Raw genomic sequence first — 15,478 nt, 5'->3', positions numbered from 1 at the left:
AAAAATTATGCAAAGCAGACACCGCCGAAGGTTGCAGAGTATTCATCTGTGTCGCAAATTGTGTCTGCTGACGTGATTTGGCCATAAGCTTTCTATTGTTCTGTCACTTGTTCCTTTGTTTCTCATTCTTCTCTCTAAATTCACATTTATTTTTAGAGCTAATAAACAGCTATTGCAAATGTGAAGAAATTATTTTTCTTAGTTTCAAATGAAGAAGTAAGAGACAAAGTTAAACAACTTCTAAAATGAATTAGTCATTCCTTATGCAGGCACTGACATATAGGATGTATCACGTGATTTGCTCAGTGAAGGGTGGAGGCCATAAGTTCAAACTTCATTAGAGGGAAAATCCTCTCTAAATGTTAGATAAAGTGAGGTGCTCAGCTAGGCAGGAGACGAAGCAATCTGTTTTAAGATGAATTTGGCACAAAATGATGCCCTAATCACTACAAAGAAGGAACTTCACTCTGGAAGATTTGTTGTGTTTACTTCTCTTCCTCTAAACATGTCCACATGTCTTTGGAAAAAGAAGAAAATATTAATATTGTCATACATATATACATCAAGATAAAATCATTTGAGAAGCAAAACTATGACTTGTTTTCAGAGAATGTTCCATATATTTCTTATTTACATTTCCACTTTGATTTTTGACAATTTGTACAAATGGTATTTATTATTATTATTATATTTCACTGCAAAACATGTCACTCTTGAAAATGGCAAAACACAAATATAGCATTGAAATATAATAATAATAATAATAAGATGAAGAAGAAAAGAAGAAGAAGACTGTTTGCTTATTTTAATGGGATTTTATGGGCTTTTTTCTTTTTTTTTTGGAAATAGGTGAGGCAAGACCTATCAGCTATGAATCTTACTAATTTTAAATAATATTCATACTGAAATGTCTCATTTTACTTGATAAGTGTGTGGAAAGATCAGGTTGGGTTATGATCTGCTAAAGGCGATGTGCTGTGGAAGACTCTGCCACGTTTCTATATGTAAATTAGATGTAGGCATCATGTGTTGTGTGGTTATGCCTGTATGCTTGAAATGCGTCCTTGAATATAAATTCTTTGTGATTAAAGATCACTGTCAGTGCGTACATGTGTCCCACCAAATTGTGTGCATCATGCTAAAAGCCAATTTTCACCTGATAAAAGTTGAATGTACATGCAACACAATAGTAAAATTACATTATTTTCCCTGTCAACAAAATCTCACAGTTCGTATTGTCCTGTGGGTAGAATTCATTGGTTCCAATAAGTGCTGATGTATTTATAGTGAATGCAAAAAAATAAATACTTTTTCATACCCATCAAGTGTTTCTCTGGAGCAACAGTACAAACAGTCAACGAAAAATCACAATGTGGAATTAACTGCTTTGACAGTTGTGTTAAGTAGGAACCACAAAGTCTTTATTGTATTGTCTGTCCATAGAATCAAACCTCTCAGACTTCCTCGCTCAACCGGGTCTGCATATGTGTTCAAAGCACTGATTTAACACTCCTTTATGTTTGTTGAACACTACAACTGTATTGCCATAGGATAGGCATCCTTGTTGTGGTAAGAAACACATATTAAAGTTATAGTTCACCCAAAAATTTGAATTCTGACATTATTAACCAATGCAAAGTAAACCTGCTCCAACTTTACATGTACATGCTCAACTTTATCTTCTGTAGATCACAAAATCAGAATTTAAGAACAGAATCATAACAGCATGCGATGGACTGACATGAGGTTGAGTAAATGATGACACAATTTAAATTTTTAGGTTAAATATTCCTTAAAAATGTTAAATTAATGGAAATATAATGGCAGATATCTGTGCATCCTCATGTGATTATAAATCGTCGTTAGCCATGCTAAGAGACTGATTCCCAAAATACTTTAAATATGGGATAGAATGTGTTAATTAGTTTAGATTATCGAAATATGCAGTGGGTTTGGATTAATTGATTTTCCTCATGAACCTCATTTTTTGTTAGATCATCTTCAAATTTGAAACATAACTTCTTTAGACTTGTGGCTTTGTGAACATTGTATTTCTTGGCACTTTCATTATACATATTGAAAACATGTTCAGCACAAAATATTTCCATTACTATGAACTTCAGCTTCTGTAACTTGTCAATTCTGAAACTGGGAATTAAGGCCCAAAGGGTCTTCTTTCAAAAGATACTACAACTGTGCCCATACTCCAAAGGGTCCAGTAAATACAACCATTTATGTTCAGGGATGTCATTTTCATGGTGTGTGCTCAAAAAGGGGGTGCGCATCAACAGGTTAAAGGAATAGTTCACCAAAAAGTGGAAAATTCTGTCAGTGAGTGTGTTGACATGCACAATCTTACTCTGATTATGATTGAAAAGCCAATAACGTGTGTGGTCATGTTAACACCTTAAATATCTTTTTTTTTCTTTATCGATGTAAGGTTTATTTAAGCCCATTACCCTGACTTTGCAATGCATGTAAACACCTTCACCAGTGTTCTAACTTATCTAATGTGCGCAAGTGCTGTTCGCATTACGTTGTTTTGACGTATTGATTAAATGTGGTTTTCTTGTGTTGATGGATCATTTTTAATAAGCTGATTTTTGTTAGCTGGTTAGTTTTTGGTAGCATGTTGGTGTGCATGTAAATGCACTCACTTGACGTCATGCTGCACGTTCGGTCGAATCATACTGGTGACCTTTTTGTTTTCTTTCTTTTTCTATGAACTATTCCTCAAAAATAAAATGATGGTTTCTGAAAGCTGATGTTAAAATCTTTCATATCAATCAGAGCAGTCATTACCTTTCCCACATACTGTGGGTCCGAGCCCATGTACTCCTCCAGCACAAAGAACTGGTTCCACACCCAGCCCCTCTTGACCCTCTGGAAGCCCCTGGAACCTCCATTGCTCTCCACCGCTGAGGGCTCCGACAGGCCGTGGGGCCACTCTTGCCCTGGCCTGCTCTGGAAAGGAGCGCAGAAGCTCTGCTCAAAGAGAAAGCACAGGAATACCAGCAGACAGTTCCTCCTCAGCATTGGGCGGTCTGTTAAGGTGCTGCTCCCACGTCAAGGACCCGAGGAAAAGGGGGAGGTGACAGACAAGAGATCCAGGGCTCTGAGGCTCACAAGCTTGAGCGTGAAGCCAGTAGGGGTTAAGGAGAAGTTGGGGGTCTAGTGCTCTGCCACTCCCCTTGCTGAAGGTATAAATCAGGTCAGCCAGGTAGTGGATTCATCACCTGCAACAGACAAAACAATGAGATAAATCAGTTGTGTGTTCTTCAAATGGAAATTAATATGAGTTCTTTAAATGTGCAATAGCTACAGGTAGGCCTTTTATGAACTACTACTCTAGAGATATCTGTGGCCCTGAATTGACCTCTGTTTTGGCGTTTGAGTGGATGTTGAGTGAGAAAGCACAGGAACATAAATGCTTAATACTGTACATGCTCTAAAATCCACTATGGCTGCTATATAACCTTTCTACTAATAATGTATTGATGTTCATAGTGTGTATTCTCTTCGGGCATCACCTTAAACCAGTCTAGGGTGGTTAGATGATCTCCCAATATGGCCAAACTGGTAAGACTGTTCTGTTGTTATGGTTTTAGAGGAGGTTTAAACAAGTCTAAGTTGGTTAGCTGGTCTTCTTGCCAGGCCAGTCTGGATAGGCTGATTGTTTTGATGGATTTAGAGGATGTTAAACCAGTCTAAGGTGGTTAGCTTGTCTCCCAGTCTGGCCAAGCGGGTCTTTTATGATTGTTTAGAGGCGGCTTAACCAGTCTAAGGCTGTTAGTTGGTCTGCCAGCCTTGCCAAACTGGTTAGGATGGTCTCTTTTAATGATTTCAAATCAAATCAAATCACTTTATTGTCACACTACCATGTACACAAGTGCAACAGTAGGTGAAATTCTTGTGTGCAGTTCCGAGCAACATAGCAGTCATGACAGTGACGAGACATATACCAATTACAATAAACAACATACTTACACAAAACAATTTACATATCAAATGTACACATACTTACACAACACGATAATTATATACAATACACACAATATAGAATACAATATAGAATACACAATATGCAATACAATAAGTAAGGAGTATATGAAATATATATGAAGTAGTATATTGAGGAGAATATGTTGACAGTCCAGTGTGAGATTATAGCTGAATAAAGTGCAGTGCTAATTATTGATCCTTATAGAGCAAGTGTTCAACAGTCTGATTGCTTGGGGGAAAAAGCTATCATGTAGTCGGCTGGTGCGGGTCCTGATGCTGCGATACCGCCTGCCTGATGGTAGCAGTGATAACAGCCCATGACTCGGTGACTGGAGTCTCTGATGATCCTCCGAGCTTTTTTCACACACCGCCTAGTGTATATGTCCTGGAGGAAGGGAAGCTCACCTCCGATGATGTTCCTGGCAGTTCGCACCACCCTTTGCAGGACTTTGCAGTTATGCGCGGTGCTATTGCCATACCAGGCGGTGATGCAGCCAGTCAGGATGCTCTCTACAGTGCTGGTGTAGAACCGTGTGAGGATGTGGTGGTTCATTCCAAACTTCCTCAGCCGTCTCAGGAAGAAGAGGCGCTGGTGAGCCTTCTTCACAACGGCCTCAGTGTGGATGGACCATGTGAGTTCCTCAGTGATGTGGACACCGAGGAACTTGAAGCTGCTGACTCTCTCCACCGGTGCTCCATTGATGGTGATGGGGCAGTGTTCTCCGTCTTTCTTCCTGAAGTCCACAACAAGCTCCTTGGTTTTACTGACGTTGAGGGAGAGGTTATGCTCTTGACACCAGCGTGTCAGAGTGTGCACCTCCTCTCTGTAGGCTCTTTCATCATTGTCAGTGATCAGACCTACCACCGTCGTATCATCAGCAAACTTACTGATGACATTGGAGCTATGTGTTGCCACACAGTCATGTGTGTACAGGGAATACAGAAGTGGGCTGAGAACACAGCCCTGCGGGGCTCCAGTGTTGAGGGTCAGTGATGACGAGGTGTTGCTGCCCATTCTAATCACCTGACGTCTGCCTGACAGGAAATCCAGGATCCAGCTGCACAGTGAGCTGTTTAAGCCCAGAGCCCAGAGTTTCTCATCAAGCTTGGAGGGCACTATGGTGTTGAATGCTGAGCTGTAGTCAACAAACAGCATTCTCACATATGTTCCTTTTTTCCAGATGGGAGAGAGCAGTGTGTATTGTAGATGCAATGGCATCATCGGTGGAGCGGTTGTTGCGGTAGGCAAACTGCAATGGGTCCAAAGAGGGGGGCAGAACAGAGCAGATGTAATCTCTGATTAACCTTTCAAAGCATTTGCTGATGATTGGGGTCAGACTGGACTTAGAGGAGGTATGGGAATTTGTAAGGTGGTAAGGTTGGAAGGCCAGGAGGCAAACCACCAGATTAAGACCAGCAAACCACACAATATGATAGCTATTATTGATTATGTATTATTAAATTTTTTAAGATCAAAACATCCATCCATCCATCCATCTTCAACCGCTTATCCGAAGTCGGTTCGCGAGGGCAGCTGCTCCAGCAGGGGGCCCCAAACTTCCCTATCCCGAGCCACATTAACCAGCTCTGACAGGGGGACCCCGAGGCGTTCCCAGGCCAGTGTGGAGATGTAATCTCTCACCTAATCCTGGTTCTTCCCCGAGGCCTCCTCCCAGGTGGACGTGCCTGAAACCCCTCCCTAGGGAGGTGGCCAGGGGGCATCCTTACCAGATGCCCAAACCACCTCAACTGACTCCTTTCGACGCAAAGGAGCAGCGGCTCTACTCCGGCTCCTCACGGATGACTGAGCTCCTCACCCTATCTCTAAGGGAGAAGCCCGCCACCCTTCTGAGGAAGCCCATTTCGGCCGCTTGTACTCGCAACCTAGTTCTTTTGGTCATGACCCAGCCTTCATGACCATAGGTGAGGGTAGGAACAAAAATTGACTGGTAGATCGAGAGCTTTGCCTTTCGGCTCAGCTCTCTTTTCGTGACAACAGTGCGATAGAGCGAGTGCAATACCACCCCCGCTGCCCCGATTCTCGGCCAAGCTCCGCTATATATATATATATATATATATATATATATATATATATATATATATATATATATATCACACACACACACACATGGAAAAAACAAGGAGATGTTAGGCTGTATGTTAGTCTCAGCCACTGTTTACTTTCATTGTATGGGAAATAATAAATATTGCAGTGAAAATGAATGGTGTCTGAGACTATCATTCTGCCTGACATCTCCTTTTGTTTTCCAGAAAAGAAAGAAAGTCATTCAGGTTTGGAACATCACAAGGGTAAGTAAACTGTGCTAGAATTTTCTATGCCTTTAAAATTATATGAGACAACAAAACTGTAAACACATTAACAAACCTTAGGCTTAGATATTTGTTATTAGAAGTTGATTTGACGACTATACAGTCTTCCAGTTACTTTGACACCCGCACACACTTTCAGTGTGTTCAGCTCAACACTAAAAAGGAGAGAACATTAGCTGTGAATAATGATCACATCATATCATGTTCGGAATGACGTTTGTCACTTTGTTAGCGAAAAGCAATTCCATTAGAGTCAGCAGCAATTTAACATATAAGATGTCACAAGAAGCAGCTTGCAATTATTGATTGTATCAATCAAGCATTGTAACGAGCTAGTGGTTACAAGCTGTCTGAGCATTTCTGGCCATGAATGTGTTCTAAGAGACATGTCACTTTCCTACATTACCATGATAAGAAAGTAATTTAATCAATCAAATAGTTTGTCTGAGTAAGGACAAAGCACTTTGGTCATCCAAAAATGAAAATTGCAAATAAACATTTTAGATGTATTTGTCAGGTCATAAAACTATATTTGGGCATAAATAGACCACAGGACGTCCAAGATCAGAAACAAAGCAAACACAGCAAATGGCTATAAATTTGGACTCCTGGAACTTGGAGAGACATATATTACAATATGGCTGCCAAAGGCACTTCAACACTGCTTTAGCACTTTCAGATCTGACAGTTTATGGAAAGGAAAATGAATATAGGCCAAAAATGCAAAGAGTCACAGGATTGTTATTGCCTTGCTATTGGTCTCTCAAGCACTGATTACATAAAAAATCTGATACCACTTTTGTTGTTCTGTTTGAGTGTAACATAAAATGAAGAATACAAATGTCAAAAAAGATTCTGCACTGTTTATAGGTCACTGATCACAAATATAACTAAAATAGTTATAATAGTTAAAATTTAAAAATAGCAAAGATGGATGCAAGAATGCATTCTTTGTGAGCTGCTCTTGGAAGGCAAATAGATAGCACACCTAAGGCTAAAATTATCTTCAAAACAAAGTTTGAATGGAGTCTGTAGCGTTTTGGGCTGAATTAATTGCAGAATTGTAATACTTCAGTTAGGGATTTAGAACAAACTAACCATTTTTGCATAATATGATTATACTTCTGCCTTGCAAACACTAAATAAGTCTTCATATACCTGTATCTCCCAGTGTTCCAGTAAACCACAAACTCCTGTAACTCTAAAAATTGATGTTATGCTATAGAAAAGTACTGTACATCACAGCAATACCTGTGCTCTGTGACCTGTGAGCATCACCTCATCGATCCTGTAAATCCAGTTCTTCTGTAAGATCATGGTTTTGAGCATTTTAAGTATTGTTAGCCTTAACATCTCCTGCTTCATCTCGATGCCAACCCAATAATTCGCTGTTATGCTTCAGTGCCTCTTGTCCCTCCATTGGCTGCAGGATTGATCGCTAGCTGTTTGCGTCCAGGTCAGTGTGCTTATCGGTTGGGCAGCTCTGAACCCCACCTGCTACCACCCAGTGGTAGTTTGGCAGCATCAAGTGTAAGCAGTAAGACAGGCTTGCCAGGTCTCCCAGATAGCACACAATAGATCCGGTGTTATTTGCACACCAGGAGTGACCAGATGAGGCCAAATGGGGAGCATCTCTCCAAGCTTGACAGACTAGATATTCCTAAAGGGGGAAGTGAGGATGGAAAAAGCAGTTGACTTCTTATCCCTGGAAGCTCTCAGCCCATTTTTAGAGCCAAATGAAATCAAAGAGACACTTCAAACAGGTCCGTATTGAGAAAGAGAGGGGTGGTGAAATTTAACCTGCCTGTCCTAATCAAGAAATAAATGTAAGAAACTAAACTGATTCTGAGTCATAAAGTTAAGCAAAGGTTATAAAATCACTGCAGTACGTTTAGGCTCTTAGTATGCAGGTTCCATTTGAGTTGACGAATAAAACTTGCCTGCTTAAATCGGTTTAGATTACATATTTAATATGTTATGTACTATGCACTGTATGCTTAGTATTCACTACACTGTGGATGAACGAGGAAGGCAAACAGGAATCGAATGGTTTACTTTCCTCATATGTTCATAGATATGTGTGTGTCCTGTCTAGATAGGAGCATTTAAAACATCCACAGTCATTCCTATGAAGTAAAATTGTACACACTGTATGTAATCTGTACATCCTCCACTGAAAGATTGTGATGGTATGTACTGTACATTCCACACTGCATATAAAGAAATTAAAAATGCCTTTATATATGGATGGATACACACATAAATACTGATCAGCTGTAACTGCTAATTTCACTGTATAGGTGAAAACATATTTAATATCTATAGTTTATATATTGGTAGATTTTAGATACTCTACATCAATGGCTGGATGTTTACATTGATGGATAAATGGATTGATACAAAGATAGATGAATCGATACATGGATGAATGAATCATAGATAGATAGATAGATAGATAGATAGATAGATAGATAGACAGACAGACAGACAGACAGACAGACAGACAGACAGATAGATAGATAGATAGACAGATAGATAGATAGATAGATAGACAGATAGATAGATAGACAGATAGATAGACACATAAATATTGATCAGCTGTAAAAGCCAATTTCACTTAGTAGGCAAAAACATATTTCATCTGTTTGTTTGATTTTAAAATGTCCCTACCAATGTGTAAACCAAACCTACTATACGCCCTCGATTCCACTGAATGGAAACGGTATACATCAGCAGTTTGGGAACCTCTGTCACTTCAGCATAGACTGAGGTGACCTAAAGTCAAACTCATCCGAGCAGTTTGACGCCTGTGAAATTCAGATCTCACTACTACTGCAGTCTTTGCAGTCCTAAGATACTCTGAATTTCACTCAATTACAGAATCGCCTCTGCAGCTCTAGACCAGTCATTCACTCAAAATGCATTTGGTCCAACCAGAGGCCAGTGTAATTTGGGTCATACCACTTTTGAAAGTGGTGTGTCAAATTTTTAGCAGCGTAAAATGGCAGAATGAGCCATTTCATTTAAAACACTGCCAGTTCTTTCACTGACTGATCTTGCAGAAAAAATGGTACAAAGTGGGGAGGAGGACAAAGGAAAAAGAGGAAAGAAAGAGAGGAAACACATTCGCACTGCATTTCAAGGAGACAATTGGCTGAGGTAGATGAATTCCCAAACATCCCTAGACTGCCAGACTCCATTACGTTTTGTCCAATCTCCATAACGTGAATGACTTAAACACATCTGGACATTTTGGATAATTAAAGCTCCATGATTGATCCTGTTAAGCAATTAAATGATTGGATTAAACAGAGTTCAAGGAAAACCAACCCCTTCTGCTGGAGTCCATTTGATGATTTGCATTTAATTAGAGTTGGTGGGTCTGAGCAAATTACCTAACCTAAATTTGCCAGTCTGAGAAGGCGTGAACAAGACTAAAAATACTGATCCAACCAGAACTCTGTTTTTGTCCTTGGAGATATCCTCTGATCCACCCAATATTTTTTCACACATTTAAGGAATTATCTAATATATTTACTGCAGCAGAACATTAAATTAGGTCTCTAGAAACAAAACAGTGAAGCTCCAAAGTTTGAAAAGTTGGATTACCAGTAAACGTCATAAGGTATGTATTGATTTGTTATTCTGACAAGAAAATCAAGTAGGTTGCGTTGAAGCATCAGTATATACGGTCTCTTAATATTCTACTACACCATAACATTCCAACTGAAGAGGTTTTTGCAATCTGGGCTAGTTCTCTCAACAGTCTCACATGGCAAGACTTTTGACTTTTGGAATAAAGTCTGGTCCACTTTGCTGCTTATTCTGGACAGGAACTGCCCACTTAGATAGGAAGAGACTGAGTGATAAACGATCAACCACAGTTCTTTTAGTTTTTACGGATCACTTAGGCAGTGCCTGTCCTAGCCTTTTGGTGGCCCTAAGCAAACATTTTGTGTGGGGCAACCGTATTCAACTTGCTTAGTTTGCCTATAGGGAGGACCAGCACAGCACATAGGAATGGTTTATCTGGAAAAAAAAATCATACAACAATAACAAACCAGTGAGGAAAAGGCTAGAAATTAAGTCGCAGATGTGTCAACAAACGTTTGTACACAAAACACTGCATAGATTAGTTGTAATGTGTATAGACTTTGTAATTAGAATCTCAGTCTGTCCGCAATAAGGTATTATTTTACAGACAGTTCTGTTTGTGCAAGTGTCTCAAACAAAACTCAGTATATCTTTCAAAGACGTAAAGCCTCAAACCTAGCAAACTTTGGCAAATCTAGTGATTACATTTTCCAAGCTCTCATAATATCAGCATTGTGTTTCATTTCTTGGTAGACTTACCAAAACAATGCCTTATAACGATGGCAAATTTTTAATAAAATGTACAAGTTGACTCATGCAAACATTTATGACTTTTGCTCCCATAGCGAAAAATAAATTAACCAAAATAAATGTTATTAAGCTATATATTTTTATTTATTTTATTAAGTTTAACCCCAAACCTTAACCTACAACCATAGAGTCACTATAGAGTAACCCTTTACCCAAACCCAAAATCTAACCATGATTTTAATAGGAAAAAACTTTTGTGTACCACGGAAGAAAGAACACATCAGGGTTTGGAATGCGACGAGGGAAGCCTATAAAAGGTTATGGACATACATCAGTCATTTGCAAACATAAACATGGAATGATTATCCAGATTTGTTCACAGACTTTTCCTTTGTGTTGAATAGGAGACTAGCTAAAATTGGATGCCTGCATCATATCGATTTTATATTCTGTTTGTTGATTGGTTGGTCTCTTTGGGAATAAAATTCATACCTGTTTGTACAAGCCAAGTTGTACGATATCTTACAATTTCACCATCTCGTATCAATGATCACAAAGTTGTTGGGCAATCTGATTGGAGATCGCAACTTTCACAAGTGTAGTTTTGTGTGCAACATTCCTCAGACAGTCAGTGGGTATGCTGTCTAAGGCTGAGACTATGTCTGATTTTCAAAGCTCCCTTCTAAATTGATTATAAGTCACATAATTATGTAAGCAATAGTCAGACTAATTAAATTAGCCCTCATCTCGCCGACATCACATTGTCTAAGGCTAATTCCACTGACTGGAACACGCACAGGAGAGATGACTTTATCAAAATTATGCCGCATTTCCTCGCTCATTTATACCCGCAAGATGCTGCTTAACAGTCAACACTCATCAGCCAGCTTTCTTCCCCTCCCTCTTTTACTCTTCCACCTGTGCTTGTGATTAAGACAAGCTGTCAGGGTGTGGGTCGTCCGCGTGACTGTGAGGGTCATCGCTTATTCTGCACTGACATAATGGGATGTGACCGCTCCCACAGTTCCAAGAGAGTCCGAAACACTCTGATAGTCGTTTTCAACAGGCCGCGTTGAGCCGCATACTTGATTAGGGAGCGTTTCATTAGCATGTGTCAAACCTTGCATTTGGAGCCCTGACCCGCATGTTGGCCCCCGATAACACAGAGCCTGGGCCTGACAGCATTCCCTGAGTGTTGCCTGGAGTTGCCTGAATGTTCCCCGTTCTCATCACCTTCAATAATCAGCGAGCATATGGCTCGCCGAGCTGCCGCCAACGATTAAGAGGCGAGAGATGAAACTCCCAAGGAAAGTTATTAGTTGTCAGGCCTGTCATAAACATGATTAACTGATAAGCAGCTGCAACTGTGGCAAACTGTAAAAAGAGGGATGGCGCTCGTCTGGTCGAAGGCCTTATTCAGGAATCTATTTAATGCTCGGTGATAGTTGTGGACATGCAGATATTGTTATTGTGTTGATTTGTCAAAATCAATGGTCTTCAGGTTTTTGAGACAAGTGCAGTTTCACTGGATTATCCACTAGCTGGATTTCCATCTAAATGTTTAGCATTTTTTAAGAGCATTTCTAAACATTCATCTAAATAAAATACAAATCGTTGCATGTTTTTATCCACTAAGTCATGTGCATTTTTTGCACATGTGCTGCTTATCATGATGGAGCAGTTGTACTTCGTTTCATTAAGTTCTGCCAGGAGACGCCACAGAATAAGTGTAATATCTGATACTTGATATCTGATTCCAAATGTCAAGGGTTATGTTCAAAAAATTGTGTGCCAAGGTCTGATATTTTCTTGGGCCAGTCACAACAAGCTATTGCACACTCATGACGTCATCGTATTGAGAATAAGCTAGTTCTATCACTTTAATGCGCATATTAACTAATGCGAAACTTAAGAAAATCAACCTCTGCCTAGCGCATTACATTTTAAGCTAACTTTGAGAGTTTATTTGCATATCAAGCATTTCCATTTACGAGTTCTTATGTGCAATTTCCAAAACTGCTAATTGTTGGATGGAAAGCCAGCTACTGTTGCAAACATATTAAAGTAAATGATGCAAAAACAGCACCTGCTATTGCCTGCTGTAGCACAGTTAATTTTGGACCCTGTCTGAATAACATTGTTAGATAAATAATGCATTCTTCCATCTCTGAGGAGAGGCCCTCCATAAATCTGTTCGGTCCAAAAAGAAAGTGGCAGAAAATTGTGTGCATAATTCACCTTGCTGCAAACTTACAAACATATTACTGAGAAGCAAAATCATATTTCACCTTTACTTCTCAAAAAGGGTCAACAGACAGGTCAGTAAAATTGCCTTACAAACTAATATGTCATCAATAAACTTCTATACATGCAAACAGGTGGAAAACATAAATACTGTTCATATTCACATTTAGCTACAGTTTTAAATCAATGATTTTGTCTTTAGGCTGTTGTCACACTCGATTCCATTGCTTGGTCTTCACCCAAATTCCATTCCACAACATTCTCCCTACCTCTGCAAGTCTCTCCACATTGTAATTTTCGCTCCGATCAACATGATTTGTGAGTTGCAGCTATTTACCACTGTAGCCAGGTAATTACTGAGGAGAACACACTAGTTTCACTGTTGAAGTATTTGTCCTTTTGATTTACCAACAACTTTTCACTTGCAGAACGACAAAGAATGTGGGCTACCCTCCTATGTATTTCTTCCTTTCTACTATCCTTTCTTAGTTTTCTTTCTTTCTTTCTTTCTGTGTCTTTCTGTCTTTCTATCTTTAATTTTTTAATTCCTTTATTCCATCATTTTTAATTAATTTACATCCTTCATGTTCTTTATTTTTTCCTTCCTTTTCTCAATGTCTGGGCACCTGATATACTTAGAAAACACACAGTAGTCCAGTAGTTGTTTATCACTGCAGCACTACAAGAAGAATACCTTGAAGCCAAGACTTCAGAAGAATGAAATATAGGACAAGACTGTAAAAAGAGAAATAGGTGGTTTTATATAGGGACAGGGAGAGAAAATTAAGATGGAAAGTGTAATAAAATAGATGAACAACAAGTGTGTTCTGGACTCGGCTAAATAAATGATCAAGAAAGTTCTCGTGAATTAAACCGAGGGAGACCAAGAAGTCAGTGAACCCAGTTGCAGCACAACAGAGACGCATGCGGTGAAGCCGATTCAAAGCGACTCTCAGTTTGATTATTCAAGCTGCATGCTAGCGAATGGCAGTGCCAAGCTCAGGGCAAAGGCTATCACACCCAACCACACCTGAATCACAGCCAGGAATTCCAAAGGTGTTCTCATTTGGCCTCTTTGATGCTGAATAATCAGAAAGTATTTGTTCAAGTCACTTTCCCACATTTTCATGGTCCAGTTCTATCTTGTTGCAGTGCTGTCCGTTTGAGTGACACATGTGAGAATTAATCTTTAAATTATGGGGAGTGATCAACGTGCGCACCTGGATCTGTTGAAACAAGTTGCTGTACATGATTATGTGGTCAATAATTGGGAAGCAACAATAACAGTTATAACAAATACTGAGGATACAATTAGTTTGTCACCCCCACAATCTCTCAGATTTACAACAAAATATTGCATATCAGCCAGATGGGCTCAAACGTGGCATGGTGCCTCTCCTCTGGGTTTATTACATGGACAGAACTCAACCAGGACTTGAGCCAAAAGCCACCAAAAGTGACAAAAAAGCCTCTTATATTTAAAGCTAAAATACTTCCATCTGTTCCAGCTTAATGTGCAGATACATCTAGTAAGTAAACTTATTGCCTATTCGCCTACTTATCAAATTATCAGGTTTAACACTGTCAAGTGTATTCTTAGTCTCAGAAGCAGGTGTTATTTGAAGGGATGTTTAATGTAAAACCTAAATCAGTTCTGAAAATAACTAGATATAGGTATTGTATTAACTGACAAGACACATCAGTCGCTTATTCTTAATAATAGTGTTTTTTTGGGCTCTCGAAAAACAAGATTTTGACATTGTGAATAAATAAAGGTATTTTTTTTTCAACATTATTTAAACTTCATACCTTTGGACAAGAAAAACAAGGGTTATAGGCACTCAAAAAATTGTATTTAATATGTTGGATCTCATCATAACGTATCTAAATTTTGAGCCCGGCACCTCTAGTTGAGGTGACAGAGAATGACCTTTTTATCAGCATGTGTTCCCCTTGTAATTGAACCCACAACCTATGCATTGTTAGTGCCCAGTAGCAGGCCATGCGTTTAAACTCTTGGCTTTCAGTGTAATTCATGCTATTAAGAAAACAGTTTCACGATGAATAAGACTATGCCTATGCCTTTGGGCATCATACATTATGTCATAGCTAATAGCAATTGAGATTTTAAAAACCCATCCATGCACGAAAGTCAAAACTTGAAACAACACTTAATGCTCAAGCAAGCCTAATTTTAACTGCAGCATTAATGTTTTGTGAATTGAACATCTTCCGAACAGACATTACAAAATCTACCAATATGAATCTACCAAGGGGGTCTATAATACCTGGAAAAATCTCTCTAATAATAATTGTGATTTAAATGTTGCTTGCAATAAAATTTTGTTTTGTCAGGGTACACAGTTATACTGTGATCCATCCAAGTTGGATGTGGGATATTCCTACTTGATATCTCCGGCCATAAATGCATTCCATTCCCCAATATTCGGAACTGCAATGCTCCCATTAGCTTAGCAGGGGTTTGACTCTCATTAGAGATGTCTCCAAACAACCCAACTGATAAACAATGCTGTCGCACTAGCATTTGTGCTTCAGG

General features: G+C 39.2%; 1 protein-coding gene across 2 annotated transcripts in view; it reads right to left on the bottom strand.

Moving 5' to 3' along the window:
* The window catches only part of LOC127626436 (cadherin-12), a 221,021-nt gene that overhangs the window by 129,705 nt on the left and 75,838 nt on the right, over window positions 1–15,478 (bottom strand). For both annotated transcript variants that reach the window (XM_052102204.1, XM_052102205.1), the window contains exon 2: window positions 2,803–3,236. In XM_052102204.1, coding sequence (XP_051958164.1) covers window positions 2,803–3,036 — 234 coding nt within the window. In that variant the 5' untranslated portion in view covers window positions 3,037–3,236. The remainder of the gene's footprint in view (window positions 1–2,802; window positions 3,237–15,478) is intronic.

This window comes from Xyrauchen texanus, chromosome 33 (assembly GCF_025860055.1).
Source record: "Xyrauchen texanus isolate HMW12.3.18 chromosome 33, RBS_HiC_50CHRs, whole genome shotgun sequence".
In the NCBI taxonomy this organism is placed as follows: domain Eukaryota; kingdom Metazoa; phylum Chordata; class Actinopteri; order Cypriniformes; family Catostomidae; genus Xyrauchen; species Xyrauchen texanus.
The sequence above is the reverse complement of the archived record's forward strand: the minus strand, read 5'-3'. Positions and strand labels throughout refer to the sequence as shown.